Source organism: Merops nubicus, unplaced genomic scaffold (assembly GCF_000691845.1).
Source record: "Merops nubicus isolate BGI_N331 unplaced genomic scaffold, ASM69184v1 scaffold19114, whole genome shotgun sequence".
NCBI lineage: Eukaryota > Metazoa > Chordata > Aves > Coraciiformes > Meropidae > Merops > Merops nubicus.
Genome location: NW_008603788.1, coordinates 20,065 through 38,603, shown reverse-complemented (window position 1 = coordinate 38,603; position 18,539 = coordinate 20,065). Strand labels below are relative to the sequence as shown.

At 38.3% G+C, this 18,539-nt stretch overlaps 2 protein-coding genes across 2 annotated transcripts in view; both read left to right on the top strand.

The window, feature by feature from the left end:
• Positions 1–13: 13 nt before the first annotated feature.
• The window catches only part of CLIP1 (CAP-GLY domain containing linker protein 1), a gene marked incomplete at its 3' end in the record, with an annotated part of 38,587 nt that continues 20,061 nt past the window's right edge, over positions 14–18,539 (top strand). The window contains exons 1-10 of the mRNA XM_008938801.1: positions 14–112; positions 2,252–2,312; positions 7,739–7,843; positions 9,345–10,271; positions 11,585–11,701; positions 12,787–12,844; positions 13,092–13,175; positions 14,178–14,334; positions 14,991–15,156; positions 15,246–15,461. Coding sequence (XP_008937049.1) covers positions 21–112; positions 2,252–2,312; positions 7,739–7,843; positions 9,345–10,271; positions 11,585–11,701; positions 12,787–12,844; positions 13,092–13,175; positions 14,178–14,334; positions 14,991–15,156; positions 15,246–15,461 — 1,983 coding nt within the window. The remainder of the gene's footprint in view (positions 113–2,251; positions 2,313–7,738; positions 7,844–9,344; positions 10,272–11,584; positions 11,702–12,786; positions 12,845–13,091; positions 13,176–14,177; positions 14,335–14,990; positions 15,157–15,245; positions 15,462–18,539) is intronic.
• On the top strand, positions 16,840–18,297 carry LOC103771500 (trichohyalin-like; the record flags this gene model as incomplete). The annotated part of the gene is made up of 1 exon (XM_008938800.1): positions 16,840–18,297. A coding segment is annotated over exon 1 (1,458 nt), but the record flags the coding sequence as incomplete, so codon positions are not given.

Below are 18,539 nucleotides of genomic sequence, written 5' to 3'. Positions count from 1 at the left end.
CTAATTAGCATGTACTGGAGATGGAAGCAAAAATGGACCAGCTACGAGCTATGGTGGAGGCTGCTGACAGGGAAAAAGTGGAGCTTCTCAACCAGCTTGAGGAAGAGAAAAGGTAACTGAAAACTGTCTTCATTAGTATAGCTCTGTTAAAAATAAACTCTGCATTAAAAGCAAATGCTGTGATGACTTTGAAATATGAAACATTTTGAATAATGCAGCTATGGATAATTAGTGTATAAAATCATGTTGCAGTTTAGGGTTAATACTAAAAATGAATCTTTTAAATTTGGAGAGGGAAAACCAAAGAAAGTGGACTTTTTTTTTTAGAAACTGTACCTATTGTTTATAGCTGAATTTCATGCAACTCATTCCTTTTATGATTGCTTTCTGTTATAAAGGATTTTATTCCTGCTTCTACAAAATGAACGGATCATGCCTGATCTGCTCGAAACACTCTGTTCCTGCTTCAGAATGAAAATGTTGATAATCTCATTTCCTGACAATGCTAGATAAAGAATTTACCATTTAGTTCTCTTGTGAATAATTTATTGCTACTAGTCGTGTGCTTCTAGGTGTGATCTGTCTCTTACAGGAAAATCATCAAAGCCATCCATTTTAATGCCTTTTCTAATTGCCTTTTGTAACCACTTGAAGAAAGGAACTGAGATTACCAAATAGGTAAAGTGAGTTTAGGAAAGGAAATAATCTGAAAAATAATTGGACAAGGTTAGGTGAGGAAATAATCTGATAGATTATTTTGGTGGATCTAGAATGCTTTTGAAAAGTGAGAATCTATTTAGAATTTAAGTCTGCCCTGTAGGCTTGTGTGCACTCCTGAAATCAGTCAGATGTCAACCTCTCTGAAAGGCCTCCATAAAACTAGAAATCAGAGATGAGAAAATGCACAGCTAAACCCTGGGTAATTCCTTTACAATTTTTATGTTGCCTCTAACTGAATTTTCAAACCAAGCAGTAGGGTTAAGCCTGGAATTATTTGTACGCTTTCTACAAAATAATGCAGTGGGGTTTTAAATTTTAAAAATAAACAAAATAAAATAAAAAAGGCAGCTTTGTAGCACCTCTGGTAGCCTGGCCGTGGACCTACTTTTGCTGAGTGCCAGGTCACTGGGGGGCTGTTTTCCTGCAATCCTCCATGGCCTTGAGCTCACCTTCAGTGTGTTGCTAGGCAGCGTGGCAGCGCTGCTCTGCCCACTGCCCCTTCCCTGCAGCCACATCCTGCAGCCAGGAAAACACTTCACAGCTCTGGCAGTGTGATATTCCTCCTTCCTCCTAACCACTCCAGGCTTATCTACTTTGAAAGTTCTCTGTAATATGTATTCAGGTCAGTCTCAGCAGTGACTTGAAGTCAAATAATCTTTAGTCCTGTGTTTTTCCAAAGCACATTGGTGAGACCCACTTCCAGTAATAAGTTCTTAGTGTCCTTTTATTTTAGAAATCCATCACTTGTAACTTCCTTTGATACAGTGATTTCTACTTCTGTCGGCCAAGCTTCAGGCACCAGCAATGTGTGTAATTCAAAGGAAAGAAGACAGGGTTGTCTCTCCCTCTGAAGTGTTGAAGAGATCAAGGGGAAAAGGAGGAGATCTGGTCCCTTGTTCATTGGGGCATACCAGTCTCAGGGGAGGGATGAAAGCACTTTTTACAGATTTTAAGTCAGATACTAGATTCCCACTTCAGTCTTCTTGTTCTAAGACTCCTATATGGGCAAGGCAAGTCCATGCTCTTGCTTGTGCTCCCATTCTGCATCTTGTGCTTCCTCTTGACTGTTTCTCTGTACTAGAGTTTTGGTGGAGGTTGACCAGTGCACTTCTAGAAGGCCCATGGATATCTTGGATGTGTCCTGACTTTCTGAACAGTAGAATACACAGAATGTGAGATCAGACTGTATATTGAGGTCACCTCTTTTGAGGACATGCAGAAGGAAGGGTGCAAGAATGAGAGAATCGATTATGACTTAAAGGTTTTCTTTTTAACTCATCAGAAAATGCAACAAAAATCTTTCTTTATAGAGCTGCAAGAAGACTGATGCCTTACTTGTCCATGGTTGTGTTTTAAAGGTGGCAACATGCCTTCTCTCTGATGCCTCCTGTGAGAGATTTCTCCTTAATGTTTCTTCCAGTTTGCTGGTATGCCCAAAAGGATGTCGCTGTAGTTCTGATTTCCACTGCAAAGTGAGCTTGAAGGCATTTTCTTTCAAAGTTACCTGAATTTTAATGAATTATCCCCACAGGAAAGTTGAAGACCTTCAGTTCCGTGTGGAGGAAGAATCCATTACCAAAGGAGACCTAGAGGTAAAATATCTCCAGCTTCATAAACAGGATGTATGGTAGGACACAGAAATGGAGTCAGTTCAGGTGAAGTGTGTGTTTCTCTGGAAGAGAAAGGCAGGAATGATTAATAGATGCAATACTGGTCCCAGCATATGTGAAGCACATGGATGTGATTCCCAGTTCTGCAGTCCCTGAGTAAACTAATCATCCTGAAACTACAGGATTGCACCCACGCTTCAGCAAGGGTTGTACTGGGAAATGGCTGTAGTTGGTCAGAATAATTAAATTAATTCATAGAAAACTCTACTTTTTGATACTTTATTTTATATCTTACCAATGTTTCTGAAATTGCTTAAAGGTAACCACCAACAAAAATAAGTTTGAAGTAGTGAAATTGCAAGCCTTTGAAAATTAATACTGAAGACTAGTTCTATTTGTCTCAAATCAATTTTTTGAATAATCCTTGTACTTTCCTTAGGGAAGAAAGGCAAAGAGTGTTTTTTTCCCTGAGAATTGTACACAAAATCTAAACAGCAATTAATGTGTGCAATTTTTATCTTTCTGCTGTTTGTATAACTATAATATTGGGCTAAAACACAGTGTGTTATTTATACTATCATAGTGTAAATGTTATTTACACTGTTACTACAGAGTAGGAAACATCTAGAGAAAGATTACTTTCAGATATTTGAACTCTGCCAATTTTTATCCAGATTTCAAATTAAAAAGAAAGATACGTTGAAATTGTTCTACTCTGTTGTTGTCTAATAAAAAAAATAATATAATTTCTTGCACAGCCTGAAGTACAAACTTAATTAAGTCGTGTTCCTGTGGACCATTAATGGTCAAAGTGCTAGCCTTATGGAAATTACTCATTTCATATAACATTTCTTTTTATTTTAGTCTTCCATTCATTTTAAGATATCTATAGGCTCTTCATAGAATGCTCCTTTTATTGTTTAGTCCATAAAAATTTTAATTTTTAATTTCTTTTTTGTTAACTCAGTCGATAGTCATGGCAAACCATCTTAAAAATTCTGGTTTGTCAAGCTGCATAACTTCAAGGGTTTAAACTGAATTCAAGATAATGAAATGTGTCCTGTTGTTTGTGTTGGAATGATAGTGCAAAGACTGCAGGTGAAATATTTTTGTTTGTTTGTTTGTTTTAATTTTACTGATAGCGAAAGAGGCAGATTTCGGAAGACCCAGAAAATGTAAGAGGGCACTTAAATGTGCAGAGACATCCCATGTTAACAGATTGTGTGCAGAAAATGCTTATACTTATTCACTAACTGCATAATCTGTTATTGAAACATTGACTCTAGTATTTGTGTGCATGTTGCTTTCAGAGCAATTACAACATTTCTGAAAAAGAATGTGTGTAATGACTAAACGTTGTAATCCCCATTAACTGAAGAGAGGCCAAATGTGTCATTAGAATTCTTGAGGGTCAAAAACATTGCAACTTATTGAAGAGTGTGGGAGCTTGTAGAAAATGACTGTCCAGGATCTTGCAACGTCTTTGATTTAAATGTAGGCTTTTAGCTGCTTTCTCCACAAAATTCTGCATGTTTTCTTATGAGCTCCTACTGCTGTTCAATAGATGCAGTGTGCAATTAGCAGATTCATTTTTCTGAGGAAAAATGTTATGTTCCCCACCTCCCCTTATTTGTTTTGGGTTTTTTGGCATTAAATTCTAAGGTGAGAGATGATTAAAAATACCTGAAGAATTAGTGTGCAAAGCCATCTGTTTCTACTGTATCTTCATGTAGCTTCTCTTTGACTGATGTAGGAAAAATATATGCTACTGGATAACAGAAATTGCCTTGCAAGATATTTAAGCAGCCATTTTGCTTCCATAGCTCAGGATAGTGGAATTGAAAAGCCCTCTCTTTGATTGGACTCAGGGAAGTTTATCCCAGGCTGCCTCCTCTGCTGCATCCCCAGCTGAGATAGGAAGGTCTCAAGACTAAAACTGGTTTCCTGCTGTGCATTCTTAGGTGTTCCTTTTGCGAAGCTACTTCAGCGATCCGGGTCTCCTCTATTCTTCCAATCAGGCTCACGGTGTGTTAGAAGTAAATCTGCATGTGCCCTTCCTCTCTCTTGTTTTGTGCACTCCTTGTTTAATCCTATCTTTACTCCTGATTTCCCTGTTCTAATTTTTCCATTAAAAATCGACATCTTCACTCTCTAGAGGAGAGAAGTGGGTGATCACTTAGTTTCTAGGATAATGCTTCATAATCTCAGTTGTGTTCTGTGATTGTCGTCCCAGCACGAAGGGACTGAAGGTCCTCTTGCCCCTACCCTAGAACTGATTATCAGCATTTATGGCTTCAGCACAATTTCACAGCTTGACCTGTAGATGCAGAAGTTAACAGCAGGGTTTATTATGAAGTGAAGGAGTAGCTCGAATGCACAGGTGCTGACTATAGCTTATGACTGGTCTCTGAAGTTCAAGTTCAACTCTTTAAGGTTCAAGGCAGAGTAAGGCTCATTCTATTTCCCTGTTGCTCTTAATCTAACTGTGGAGCTTTGGAGAAGGTGAGATTTCTTCCTTTGTTGTTGATTTGTTGGGTTTTTTTTCTTTCCTGCTTTTCTTTTTCATCTAAATTAAGGTTTACAATCAAATTCTTTTCTTCTTTTTGTAGTACTCCTCTCTTCTCAAGTTTAATGTGCTCTGAGTTTCCTCAAAGAGAGTCATAAATCATTTACAGATCTTTTTCTAGATGATCAGGAGAGATTTGAGTGATTCAAAATTTTGTGGTGATTTTTACCTTTGGGAGACTGGAGACTGTCCCTTGGAAATCAGGATAAACAGTCAGGCCCTATATGAGGAATAAGGTGTCCAGCAAAGATCTCTGGAGTGGGTGTTTTTTTATCTTTATTGCCATTTTGGTAGGATTTAAACTTATTTCCTTTAGTAATATACAAAAGATGGGATTAAAAAAAAAAAGTAATCAGTGATGGTCTATCTGACCTTTGCAGTAGTAAAGCAAGGTCTATAAAATTAATGATCAAAGTGTTTGGGGTTTTATGTAGCATAAAAAAGCCTTAAGATAGCGTTTTGTGGTTGTGCAGGGAAAATTCTGCAACTATCAGGTTTGGGAGTTCTTGGGTTGTAGTAGATCTTGGTGAATTGGAGCAAGGAAGGTGAGAACATTCAATTTTTAAAAATAGATTATCTCTCAAGACTTACTGTTTCTCTGTGCATCACAACTAACACTAACATGTCTCAGAGAGGGAACTAATCAAATATTATTTCCCTTTGAATACTTGGTTCCATTTTCAAAGGCTGTGGGAGGTAAACCAGTAATCTGTGTTCTCATGGGGTTTGTTCCCCCATATACACCGAAGATCTTCCACTGGTAGGGAAAAAAATCTACTACGTACTTGGTTCCATTTTCAAAGGCTGTGGTAGGTAAACCAGTAATCTGTGTTCTCCTGGGGTTTGTTCTCCCATATACACCGAAGATCTTCCACTGATAGGGAAACAAATCTACTACAGAGTTTCAAAAAAATAGACACATTTAAGAAGCAACTTTTAGTGTTTGTGGCTTTTTGTAATTCTATAGTAAACCAGCCAGCTGTTTTTTTGGAAAACTGTTTAACAAATTAACCCATCAGATGTCTGCATTTTGGGAAAGAAGATAATGATGCTGTCAGAAGAAATACTGTGTTTGGAGAGGAACAGGCCTGAAGCAAGACAAGAGGCTCATCCCCATCCCACTTGCTCTGAAGAGACCACATAAGATCTTTAACTGCTGCGGCTGGTTTGGAGGCAGTACTAATCAGCTTGTCACTCTATAAATAACACCCTTCTGCTGGGATCTTTCAATATCATGTTACAAAGATCAGAGAAGCAGCAGGGTCCTGCCAGCTGTGCACACGCTGCTGCCCTGTGGCTTTGGCAGCAGCATGGCTTTGGAATGATCCACGTGTCTTCCTGCCTTCTCAGAGTCTCTCAATCCAGTGTTCAGTGAGGAGCTGGTCAGGCTGCAGGACTCTCTGTTAATAGGAGTTTCTAGGGCTTAGGGGATACTGTGGTACTTTGTTCCACAGTAAATTAAGTGAGGCAGTTGAGCTGTGTGGACAACTTCCATCAAGGCTGTTGGTGCAACTTCTTTGGTTAATAAACACACCTTCAAGTATCCAGTCTTCTTCTGGACATCCACCTTACTCTGGATGCAAGCCAGCCCTGAAAAGCTGCTCTTTTTGGAAAAGACATTGTGAAACAACAATAGACTTTCATAATCCTTTTAATTTGAATTGTTTTGTAAATTTAAACTTAACAATGACCTGTCAAGATTGACACAACAGAGGAATCTCCTCACCTCAGAAATAAGCATGGCACCTGTTTCTTACCTCTTTACATTCCTTTTTTCTTTTTGACACCCCATTTTTTCCCACTTCAGAGGTGCAGGTCAGATTTGAAGTAGCTGCAAGACTTTACCTGCATTTCTCAAACTTCAAGCTCTCTTGCAGGCTTCTGGCAGTAACTGGGCATCAAGCCAGAGTATCCAATACTCTGTGTTCTTGCTAAAAATTCTACCTCTTTGTAAGCAAAGGCAGGAGGTACCTGCTCACTTAGTTTCATCTGCTTCCTGCTTCACTTTAAGAACCTGTTAGAACTATAGTGTTCTTACTTTTTTTTTTCCCCTTACTTCCACATCTTGTTCAGTGTATTCAGACTTCAGTAACTACAGAGCAATCAGACTGATTCACTTTTTTACCTTGTTTTGGAGAATCTTACTTGTTTCCTGATTCCTTCCTGAAAGAAGAGGAGGGGGAAAACTAGGGGGTTCTGCAGTTATAGATAAGCATTCCCTTTCTATTTCTACTCAAGTAATTCACACCATAGTGACAAATTAACCTTAATGTTCCCAAGTCTTGGCCAAAAGAATTTTTATGGCTAAGACCTGAGATTCAGCTATTCAAAAAAAAATAATTTAAAAGTTTTGATTTGTCACATGAGCTTCAGTGGTGAATTTTTGCCTCCCGGTTATTAATAATTTATAAAATAAGCCAAATATTAAAGAAAAAAGTTAGGGGGATGACAAGCAAGGGGACTTTTCATCCTGTTAGAACAGGTGTAGGTATATGTACACATATTTTTTACATAGCTACTCTAATTTGTGCTGAAAACTTCATGTACTGATAAATAACTTCTACTTGGCTGCATGAAACTTTTTCGTTCGTATTTCTTCGTTTGTGATTTATTTAATTTTTTTTCTACATTTTTAAGTTTTTTCACACGTCAGTCCCATTTACACTTTCAGTCCATCTTTCTCATCCATAGCATTTCCCCTGTCCATTTTACCCACTGCATCTTCTCTGCTCATCATTGGTAGAAGATTCTGGCAGCACGGCCTGCATGTGGCTCCCTCCTCTTGTGCTGGCATGTGATGGTGGCACCGTTGTGTTCTCTTCCTTTCCCTTTTTACTAACAGACGCAGACCAAACTGGAGCATGCCCGCATTAAGGAGCTTGAACAGAGCCTGCTCTTTGAAAAGACCAAAGCTGACAAACTCCAGAGGGAGTTAGAAGACACTAGGGTAATGGTTTTCACTATTTAAATAACAAGACTGGTTTGTGTTGTGGAAGATTTCTGATGACACAGTCTGCTGGGTGTAACACGTGCTGAAACAGATCCTTGCTCCTGCCATGAGCAGTACCTGCTATAGATAGAGCTGGAATGCTTCAAAAATTAACATTCCTTTTGAGCTTCAGTGTTTTGCTTGTGTGTGCCTGTACATGTGTACTCATTTCTTCAGAAGAATTCAGGTAAGACATCTTAAAGCTGCAAAATTAATACTTTAATCCAAGTCAAAAGCAGCAGATGGGACTGTGAATTGACATAAAGGAATGTTCAGTGGTTCATGTTTAGAAGTAGCCAAGTCCGTTAAATCCAAAAAAGTAAGGTAGACTCTGCCAATGCTTTTGCCACAAGCTTAGGATTTTGGGCTTTATTTCTGAGGTCTTAAATCGTTGTCCTACTACTTGCCTTCCTAAATCATGGTTTGCAGTGGCTTTTTAGTTCTTTTTATTCCACCTGTGACTTAACCTTTCCATGGATATCCCAGTAGCACTAGTAATACTGTAGCCTGTCAAAATATTACTGGAAATATGTGTCCCAAGTCAGAATTTCAGCAGATGGCAGAAGGAGATACATATATATTTATGCTCACACATGTGGCTTTTCTTGACATTGAGGTAAAGATAAATATTATAAACCCAAGAATGTACTCCATTATAAGTACTTCTAAAAAGCAATTCCAGGTAAGTAATATCTTTTCCAGGGTGTTGGTATAATAAGGAGTTTGAATCAGTAGCTTCCTAGTTAGAAATATTTAGAGTAGCTTCACTTGCTTCTCCATACCACAGGCTGCTTCAACAGCTGGTGAAAAGGTCAGATAATGTGAGGACACTTTTTCAGAGAGGACAATGGAGTGGGTATAGAAGTAGTTTCAAAGGATTAGTAGGCTAAAAATGTGTTTGTATTTTTCTCTGACAGTCTCATAGCTGACATGAGATGAATTTGGAAGCAATTATTTCAACAAAGAAAGACCTCAGGCTTCTCCTTTCTTTTTCAGGCTGCTTTAAAAGGGTTCTGAGAAATGTTTTGTTAAACATTGATAGTATGTGTGAGCATTGCTTGTAAGTTGTTCAGCAAGTCATTATTTCTAGATAACTTCAGAGAAATGAATTTAAACTCCACCTTTAGAAACAATATAATATGCATGTGATACAAAAGCATGGACATTTTCCTTTTTTTAAAGCAATAATTTATACATAAATGAAACAACAGTCGGTCTTGTTTCACAGCCTTCTGTGCAAAGGCAGCAGTTGCCTTTGCTCTGAAGTTTCTTTAGAATTTCCATAGAAATAGGAGCTGACAATGAAACTCAAAGGTATTCTAATCCAAAATGCTAGTGGGAATACACTAATCGTGTTAGCTTGCAACACTCAGTGGTTTCTTTTCAGTGAGGCCTCAGTGTCTTTGTATTAACATATCTTTTCCAATTCTTTCTTTTCTTAAAACACTGTTAATCCTAGGTGGCCACAGTATCAGAGAAATCTCGCATCATGGAGCTAGAAAGAGACCTGGCACTGCGGGTGAAGGAAGTGGCTGAGCTCCGGGGCAGATTACAGTCCAGTAAACACATTGATGATGTGGACACTTCTCTCTCATTGTTGCAAGAGATAAGTTCTTTGCAGGAAAGAATGGCAACGGTTAGCAAAGAACATCAGAATGAGATGAATTCACTGAAAGAGAAGTTTGGAATTAGTGAAGAAGCATTGCAGAAAGAGATCAAATCGCTTTCTGCTTCCAATGAGAGAATGGCAAAAGAAAATGAATCCTTGAAAACTAAGCTGGATCATGCCAACAAGGAGAATTCTGATGTGATAGAGCTGTGGAAGTCAAAGCTGGAATCTGCCATTGCCTCCCATCAGCAAGCAATGGAAGAACTGAAAGTTTCTTTCAGCAAAGGCGTAGGGGCTGAGACAGCAGAATTTGCAGAGCTAAAGACTCAGATGGAGAAGATTAAATTAGACTATGAAAAGGAAATGTCACATTTAAAACTGAAGCAGGAAAATGAAAAATCTCATCATATAAAAGAGATTGAGTCACTGAAAGCAAAACTGTTGGCAGTCACGGAGGAGAAAGATCAGAACCTGGAAAGCCTGAAGACCAAACTGGAAAGTGTGGAAGATCAGCATCTAGTAGAAATGGAAGACACTTTAAACAAATTACAGGAAGCTGAAATAAAGGTAAAGGAGCTAGAGGTACTGCAAGCCAAGTACAATGAACAAACCAAAGTTATTGATAGTCTTACACCACAGATCAAAGCTGCTGAAGAAAAGCTTTTGGACCTTGCTGCACTTCAGAAAGCCAATTCTGAAGGTAAATTGGAAATCCAGAAACTTAGCGAGCAGCTTGAGGCAGCTGAGAAACAAATTCAGAATTTAGAGGCTGAAAAGGTTGATGGAAGTAGCAAGGTTTGTATCAACATCCATTCTTTTATTTTTCTTTTACTTTTATTTTACATCTGTACTGTTCTAATCTGCTACAGCAAATACATCACAGAAGAAATATTTTTATTTAGTGCTTGGTACTGTCTGAGGAGGCTCAGTGAAAATGTTAACTGGGTCATGTCTCTAAACAGGTTTCTAGTCTGCAACACTAAGCAAAAGAGATAAATTCCTTATGCAAGCTTTGACATGCCTCTGCTGAATGCTTCATGTCACAGAAAAGTTAGTTTGGCTTATCTGAGAGAAGAATCCACCTATCTTAGTATACCAGTTTTTAACCTTTGGTGTGAGAGGTGTTCAGATAAAAAGTGCCTTGGGGCTCAGTGGGGAAGTGTTTTTCTGTACTTTCACTACCTTGCCTCTCATCAAACAAGATGATGGAAGAGGCTATTAAAAATAAAGGAAAGCAAAAAAAGGTCCTGGTGGAACTTTTCTTTAAGACAAAGCTGTGCAGTGATGTTGTTAGACACTGTTTCACAGCATTTCTGAAGCACAGATTGCCGTGAGCTACATCTTGCCAAGATTTTTCTTGGTTATGGATGAAATGTCTCTTTGAAGTTTATAGTGTGGCCTTCAGTGCTTGAAAGTTGTTCCACCACTGCAGATAGGAATCAAAGTGCCAATGCATCTTTTCATCTCAAGGGTTCCCTCAGATCCCCAGCCTATGCATGACCTGGCAAGGTGGAGCTCTAATTGTGAAAGTAGTGAGAAATAACTGGAACTATCTTTCCTAAACCCTTCTCAGATGTTTCCAAGATGCCAGGGTTCTGTGGACCTTTGACTTTATTTTTGAGGTCACACTGAGTTTCTGAACCCCCCAGGGGGGTGTGGTACAGAGCCTTCTGAGAAATCACATCCCTGTACATGTGTTGGTCTGAATAGCCAGATGAAGCATAAATGCTAAATTCATCAGTTAAAAAAATAAAACCCATAAGGAACCAAAACTAATTAAACTAATGCTGGAACTTTATTTTGAAATTTTGAATGAAAAATGTCTGCTGTTAAATAATGTTTTCATCATTAATTCCAATAGCACTAAGTTTTAATGATTTCAAGATGCAATTTGTACTGTGATGTATGTAGTCATCAGTGGAAATCACCTTCATGCAGTTAACATCACATTTTTTTTTGTTCAGTCTTTCTTTTATTTTTCATCTTGCAGTGTTTTTGATAGTTATTTCTTCCAGATTCAACTTTTAATTTTCCTGCTTTTCCATCCATGTTTGTAATTTTATTTTACTCCATTTCATCATCTTTGTTAGGCTAGTAATCTGGCCAAAGAACTGCAGGGCAAAGAGCAAAAGCTTCTTGACCTTGAGAAAAACTTGAGTGCAGTAAATCAAGTTAAAGATTCTTTGGAAAAGGAACTTCAAGTTTTGGTGAGTAATACCCAAAAATTTTGACTTTATCCTTTGGATTTTGGTTTTCATGGTGAGAATGTAATTGAAATCTGTGGATCTGAGCAAAGTCTTTCAAAGCTGTTTTACTCATGAAAAAGAGTTAAGAGTTCATGACTAATAGGACCTGTCTTGGAATGAAAAGAGCAATTCACCTGAGTTCTGTGTTATCAGGTGTTTTGTCTAAATAGAACTCATCTGTTTATGGATTTCAGATAAAATATTAAACTAAATCAAAAGCAGCATGTAGTTTAAATTTAGACTACTTATTAAGGAACACATGGCCCTTTATTATAACTGTTGAAACAAATTCATGCTTCATATACAGGTCTTAAAATGGGGTTTGAAGACCTTTTTCATCTGATTTCTTATGTTGCAAATTCAATGAAATTTGCAAGTATTTTGTGGTTGGGTGGGATTTTTCCTGAGAAACTACACTGGAGTTAGTAACAAAAAGACATACTTTTAAAAGGTCCTGCTGTCCCTGTCATAAAATCTTTCCAAGGCCACAGTATGGATTTGAAGTTAGTGGAAGAGTCTTGCTTCTCATCTTCCTCAATATCCTCCCTTTTCTTCACAGTCCAGCATCTCTTCCTGCTGGTAAAGCTGGAAAACACTGGTATGAGGTTGATGACAGGGTTGCAGATGTCCAGTGTGCAGCCTCTGAGCAGCATGGGTAGCTTCTTGTGTGGACCCAGAAATGGCATCTCCTATGCTGGACACTATGGCTGCAGCTCTGTTGCTGTGCTAGCTGATGGAGAAGTTATTTTGGATGTCTAGGGACTTGCTTGCAACCAAGGCAAAGGAAAATCTTGCTTTATGTTGCTGAACATATCTATGTTAAACTCATTCCAAGAGTTCAGATACATTTACAGTGAAGACTTCTAGTTTGTGCTTGAAAAATACTTAGAATAAATTCAGTGATTAAATTATACTCATTCCAAGAGTTCAGATACATTTACAGTGAAGACTTCTAGTTTGTGCTTGAAAAATACTTAGTATAAATTCAGTGATTAAATTATACTGCTATTACCAAACCTTACCTTAAGTTTTTACCCATTTTTCAGAAAGAAAAGTTTACTAGTGCAGCTGATGAAGCAGAAAATGTTCGACAAACTATGCAAGGTATGTCTGCTGTTAAACTGAACAGAACTGAAAAGCTGCAGAAAAGAAATGCTGCAAAATAAAGGGTTTTTTTGTGTGTCTGCTTTCAAATTTACACTTGGTGGTGTAGCAGCTTCAGGCAGCTATGGGAAGGACAGGCTGACTTGCAGCCTCTCTTCTTAAGAGTAATAATATACCTTGCAGGTAGATGGAATTGTCTTGCATCTAGGTAGTTACTAACTTTGTTTTCAAAATTTTACTTGACTAGAAACAATAAAAAACCTAAACCAAAAAGAAGAGCAGTTTGCACTCATGTCCTCAGAACTGGAACAGCTGAAGTCTAGTTTGACTGGTAAGGAAGTAATAAAATGGAATATTTTCAAAATACATCAGCTTCCTGCTTTTCTAATGCCTCCTGCTCAGCTCGCCTCGTCCTAGGACATAATGCTCTCCCAGATGCATGTGCCCTCAGCAGAAAGCCTTTTCTCTAGGCAAAGAACAGCTCTTGTGGCACTGTGGCACCCAGCAAGGTGACCATGGTGTTCAGGAAATAGTGCAGTGAGGCAGAAGATTTCCTGGCTGAGGGTATTCCAAATCAATAGTTAAATTCTTGTTTGTCATTGCAACAAACTCATGCTGTGGTGATGGTCAGATACCAGACAAAGGCTGTATTCACTTCTGTACTCACAGAAGCCTTCTCTGTAAGTGGTGTTTTCTTTTTAAGGACATCAAAAAGACTGTACATTGGTTGTCTGCTTCTTCCTGTCTCATAGGAGGCAGTCTTGCTGTATCTTTCTAGTTGTACATCTCAGTTTAAAACCCATGTAGAAAGAAGTTAAGAATGATTACATCCCCTGTAAACAAGCCTTCCAAGGTGTTGTTTGGACTGGAGAAGTCATCCCAAGGGCTGCCCTTGCCCTAGGTGGCAGTGCCTGCCCTGACTGAGTCAGTTGTTCACTGTAGCTTCATGTTGCTTGCCTTGTTTTTCTTCTGCTGCTCTACTAATAGCTGGTGAGTTATCTCACGTGTAAGATGTACCTACCTCTTTTATTATATTGCTTCATTACACTGTGATTTAGGTAGAGCTTGTCTTGGCTTCTAGTGCCCTGGAGTTAAGTGAATAGTTTCTAAAAGAAAGATTTCTTGACTAGTGCTATTTTACTATCTCTGAAAAGTTCTGAACCTTCTGTTACAGTGAACAGTTGAAATGACAAACAATTGTAACGTTTAAAGGGGTAATTTGCAAGCTCTGTAGCATCAGTGTTGCTCTGCTTATAATTCTTTAGTATCCTAGTTCATCTGTGTCAACCCATTCTCTTAAATTTACTAGACTGCTAATCTTTATCTTGCTCAGGGATGGAGAAGAAATTGAAGGAGCGAGAAGAGAGAGAACAGCAGCTGACTGAAGCTAAAGCCAAACTTGAAAATGATATTGCAGAGATCATGAAGTCTTCAGGAGACAGCTCTGCCCAGCTAACGAAAATGAATGATGAGCTGCGGCTAAAAGAGAGGTATTCCCTCACTGTCAGAACATTTTCATATTAATGCTTTGCTCCTGCACTCACAGCTTCTCATTTCATCTTTTTGTAAAGATCTGAACAAGATGCTCCTGAGTGTCACATTGATATGACAAGTGAACTTATTCTATCAAACTAAATTAATCAAAACAGTCTCCTTAGAGTGATTTGAAGAGCATCTAACATTTATAATTCTAAAATTCTTGTGTAATGTGCTTCTCATTGCCCAGAGTAAATGACCTTTTTAATAATCTAGACTGCCTTGTGATTGTGCTTCATAATTACCTGATGACCTGATAAGCCTGGTTTGTTCAGATACATGCAAGACTTGGGTCACATTTTTGTCCAGCAAGAGAAAATGTGTTTTTGTTTCAAATAAAAATTGTATGTAGACTAGTTGTTCTTTACCTTTACAAAACCCTGGACTGGAGTCAAAGTAACTGGCAGCTGTGTTGCTCTGAACATGAGCAAGTGCTCAGTCTCACTTCTGTATATTTAATTTAGCAGAACATTCTCTATATATTAAATAATTAAATCTCGTTCTAAATGCTTGGACAGAATATAGAACTTCAGCATAATTCAGAGTCTTTCATTTTGGTGCTTGTTGTGCTGTCAGCAAAAAGTAATGTTCTTTTATTTGGTCTTCCTAGGCAGTTGGAGCAAATACAACTTGAGCTTACAAAAGCAAATGAAAAGGCTGTTCAGCTTCAGAAAAACGTGGAGCAGACAACACAGAAAGCTGAGCAGAGTCAGCAAGAAACTCTCAAGATTCATCAAGCAGAACTAAAAAATATGCAGGATGAACTAATGGACATGGTAAGAAGAACTTTAAAAAGCACAAGGTAACTGTGTGCAGAATATTGTACCTTCTTTAACTGTGTTCCATTTGTTTTATCTTCTATCAGAAAAAGCAAATCGAGGCTAGCCAAAATCAGTATAAGGATCTTCAGGCAAAGTATGAAAAAGAAACTTCTGAGATGATCACTAAACATGATGCAGATATCAAAGGGTTTAAGCAGAACTTGCTGGATGCAGAAGAGGCACTGAAAACTGCACAAAAGAAAAACGAGGAGTTAGAAACACAGGCTGAGGAGCTGAAAAAGCAAGCAGAGGAGGCCAGAGTATGTATCCTTCGTTACTCTGCGAGTCATTTGAAGTTCAAATCTTTCTGTTTCAGTGAGTCACTGGTTTTTGCCTGGCTTCACCATTGCATAGTAAGATTTTTTTGCAGTGTTTCTTTTCTGAACTTTTCCAGGGTAGATTAACGTTGGTTAGGAAAGAGAAGTATACACAATTAACTGGTTGTCTTCTCTGGATTACACAAGAAGCCATGAAATTCTGTTCTTTGATGTTAATGTTTTATGTTCATAGGTACCTGGCTCAGCACAGTCAGAGCCAAATGTTAGTCTCTGTTTAAGTGCATGAATTTTACAGTATGTTGTGAACCATTTCATTTGAGTGTTACACACATAAAATTTTGTTCTGTAGTATGATCCCATATTCTGTGCAGCTGTTTAGTATGTGGCTGGATTTTAGTGTTTTGTTGGGGTTTTTTCCCCATCCTGTTTCTTTGACATTATTGCTTGCTTTCATCCCTCCTTAGTTATTTGCTACAATCTTTGTTTTATGCTTTAGCAAAATATTTAGTGTATAAATTGGCACACAAGTTAACTTTAAACACACCACTGAAGTTGTCTTTTGAATTAACTGAGTTATGACAGTATATTTTGGAGAATATATGTGGAGAATTATCCACAGAAGGTAAATTTGAGAATTGGAAGTGAGTATCTAAAATACCTCCCTGCATTTTAAGTCACTTAGATTCTCATGAAATCATTCTGTGGCTCTTTTTTCTGACTAATTTACACTCAGTAAATTTGTTCAGAGTAGTTTTAAAAACAAGATGAAAATTTGTACAGAGGAACCTTCAAACCATGATTATTGTACTGTAATTATTTAACCACTGAAAAGTTTTCTTGAGGCTGGTGTTTTGTAATGAAATATCAGGTGTGGCTGTCAGCACTAGAGTTTGCACAGGGACTGTGTGTCGGTGTATACACTTTTTTAAAACTTAAACTACAGTAGCTCTATTTGCCCTTAAATCACATTTCTCATTTGTCTGCTTGACTTCATTTTTGTTTTTCCTTTTCCCTGACTTTATTTCTTTAGTCCTTAAGCTCTGTGTTAGCATCAGCCAGAAAAGAAATTGAACTAATGTCAGACAAGATGAGGGGTTTGATATCAGAAAAAGAGACTTTGGCACAGGAGGAGAATACTTTAAAATTAGAGAGAGGTTCCTTGTTATCAAAACTTCTAGAATTGGAATCAAAGATTTCATTAATGCAACAAGAGCGAGAAGAACTTCAGACAATAAATGAAGAACTTAATTTGGAAAATAAAAGAATCCTAAAGCAGAAGGAAGAAGCTGAGGCCAAAAGCCAGCAGGAAAGCACTGAAAAAGTAGCACTAATTTCTGAGAAAAGCAAATTACTGTCTGAAATGGAGGCAGCACAGGCAGACTTTCTGAAGGTAACTCAAGAAAATGACGTTCTCCGCTCTTCAGAGTCAGCCTTGCTCCAACAGCTGAAAGAACTTCAAGCTGACAAAGATGCCATGGATGTGGTATGTCAGAAACGTATCAAGGAATGGGAAGAACTGGAGAACTACCAGAAGAAACTTTTGGAAGAGAAAGATGCACTTATTAAAGATAAAGTTGATGTTATTCAGAAGCTGGAAAATTCTTCTGCAGCCCTGACCAGAGAAGTGTCAGCTCTGACTGCAGAGAGGGATTCAGCCCTAAGTAAACACTCAGATCTTGAAAATACACATACAGCCTTAAAAAAAGAAATGAGTGGTCTGTTGCAGACAAGTCAGAGTCTGCAGTCCGAGAAGGAGATGCTCCTTATAAGCATGGGGGAGCTGCGTGTGAGCTTGGACAACACGGTTAGCGAAAACCAAGCATTAAAAGTGAGAATGGAAGGGATGGAAACAGAGCTCGAGGCTGAACAGAAGGAACTGAAGAAGGCAATGAAAGACAATATGGAGCTGAAGGATTCCCTTGCTAGTCTGTCTCATCATCTTGAGGAAATTAGAGCCTCAAGAGACAGATCCAATTCCGAATGTATTCAGTTACTTCAAGAGAAAGAGGCGCTTTCTTCATCAGAACGAAGGCTTTTGGCTGAAAGGGAGGAACTTTTAAATGAAAATAAGGCAATTACTGAAAAGCTTGCTAAAGCCACAGCAGATGCTGTACTTGCTGAGAGAGTCTTTACTGAGAAAATAAACGAACTAAACTTAGAAAAGGAATCTGTTTTTCATAGATCATTGCAATTTGAAAAGCACAATGAAGCTCTTCTCCAAGAGAAGAAGGAATTGGAGAACAAATACTTGGAGCTTCTTGATGAAAACAAGTTATCTGCAAATACAATTTCTGATATGAAAAGAGAACATGAACTGGACATCTCAGCCAAAAGAGCTCTGGCCCAAGAGAATACCATGCTGCAAGATTCCATTGAATCCCTTAAGGAAGAACTAAGTAAGAAGACACTAGAAAATCAAGACCTAATAGCCTGTAAACGTGACCTTTCAGATCTTCTGAAAGAGGCCCAGGATGCCAAAAGAACATTAGAAAATGAACTGGCTGCTGCATCTCATGCCGAGCAGGTCCTGTCATCTTCACTGAAGACCTGTTCTTCTGATAGGGAAATGCTGACCAGAGAGAAGACTGAATTGCAAGATAAGTGTCAGAAATTAAATGAAGAGGTCGCGGTTATGAAAGAAAAGTTAACCACAGAAAAGGAAGCTAGACAACTGGACAAGGAATCATTTTTCTTGGAACGTATGGAACTTCAAAGCAGCATCACCTCCTTAGAGAAGGAGGTTGAAGAGCTGAGAGAGAAAAATAAAGAATTCCTGACTGAGAAAGAACTTTTAATTCAAGAGAAAGAGAAATCTGAAAATAAACTGGTGGAAACAATAAAAGAAAAAGAATCCCTCTGTGCAGAGACAGAGCAGCTGCTCTCCAGTATGGAACGACTGAAGAGTGACTTTGCTTCCTTGTCTAAATCAAAAGCAGAGCTCCAGGACTTGCACAGATGTGTCTGTGACAAGCTAGAGGTGATGGAGAAGGAGAGAATAAAGTTACTTCAGGAAAATGACAGCCTGCTTGCTGAACAGAAGAGTCTGGTCATCATTAAGGA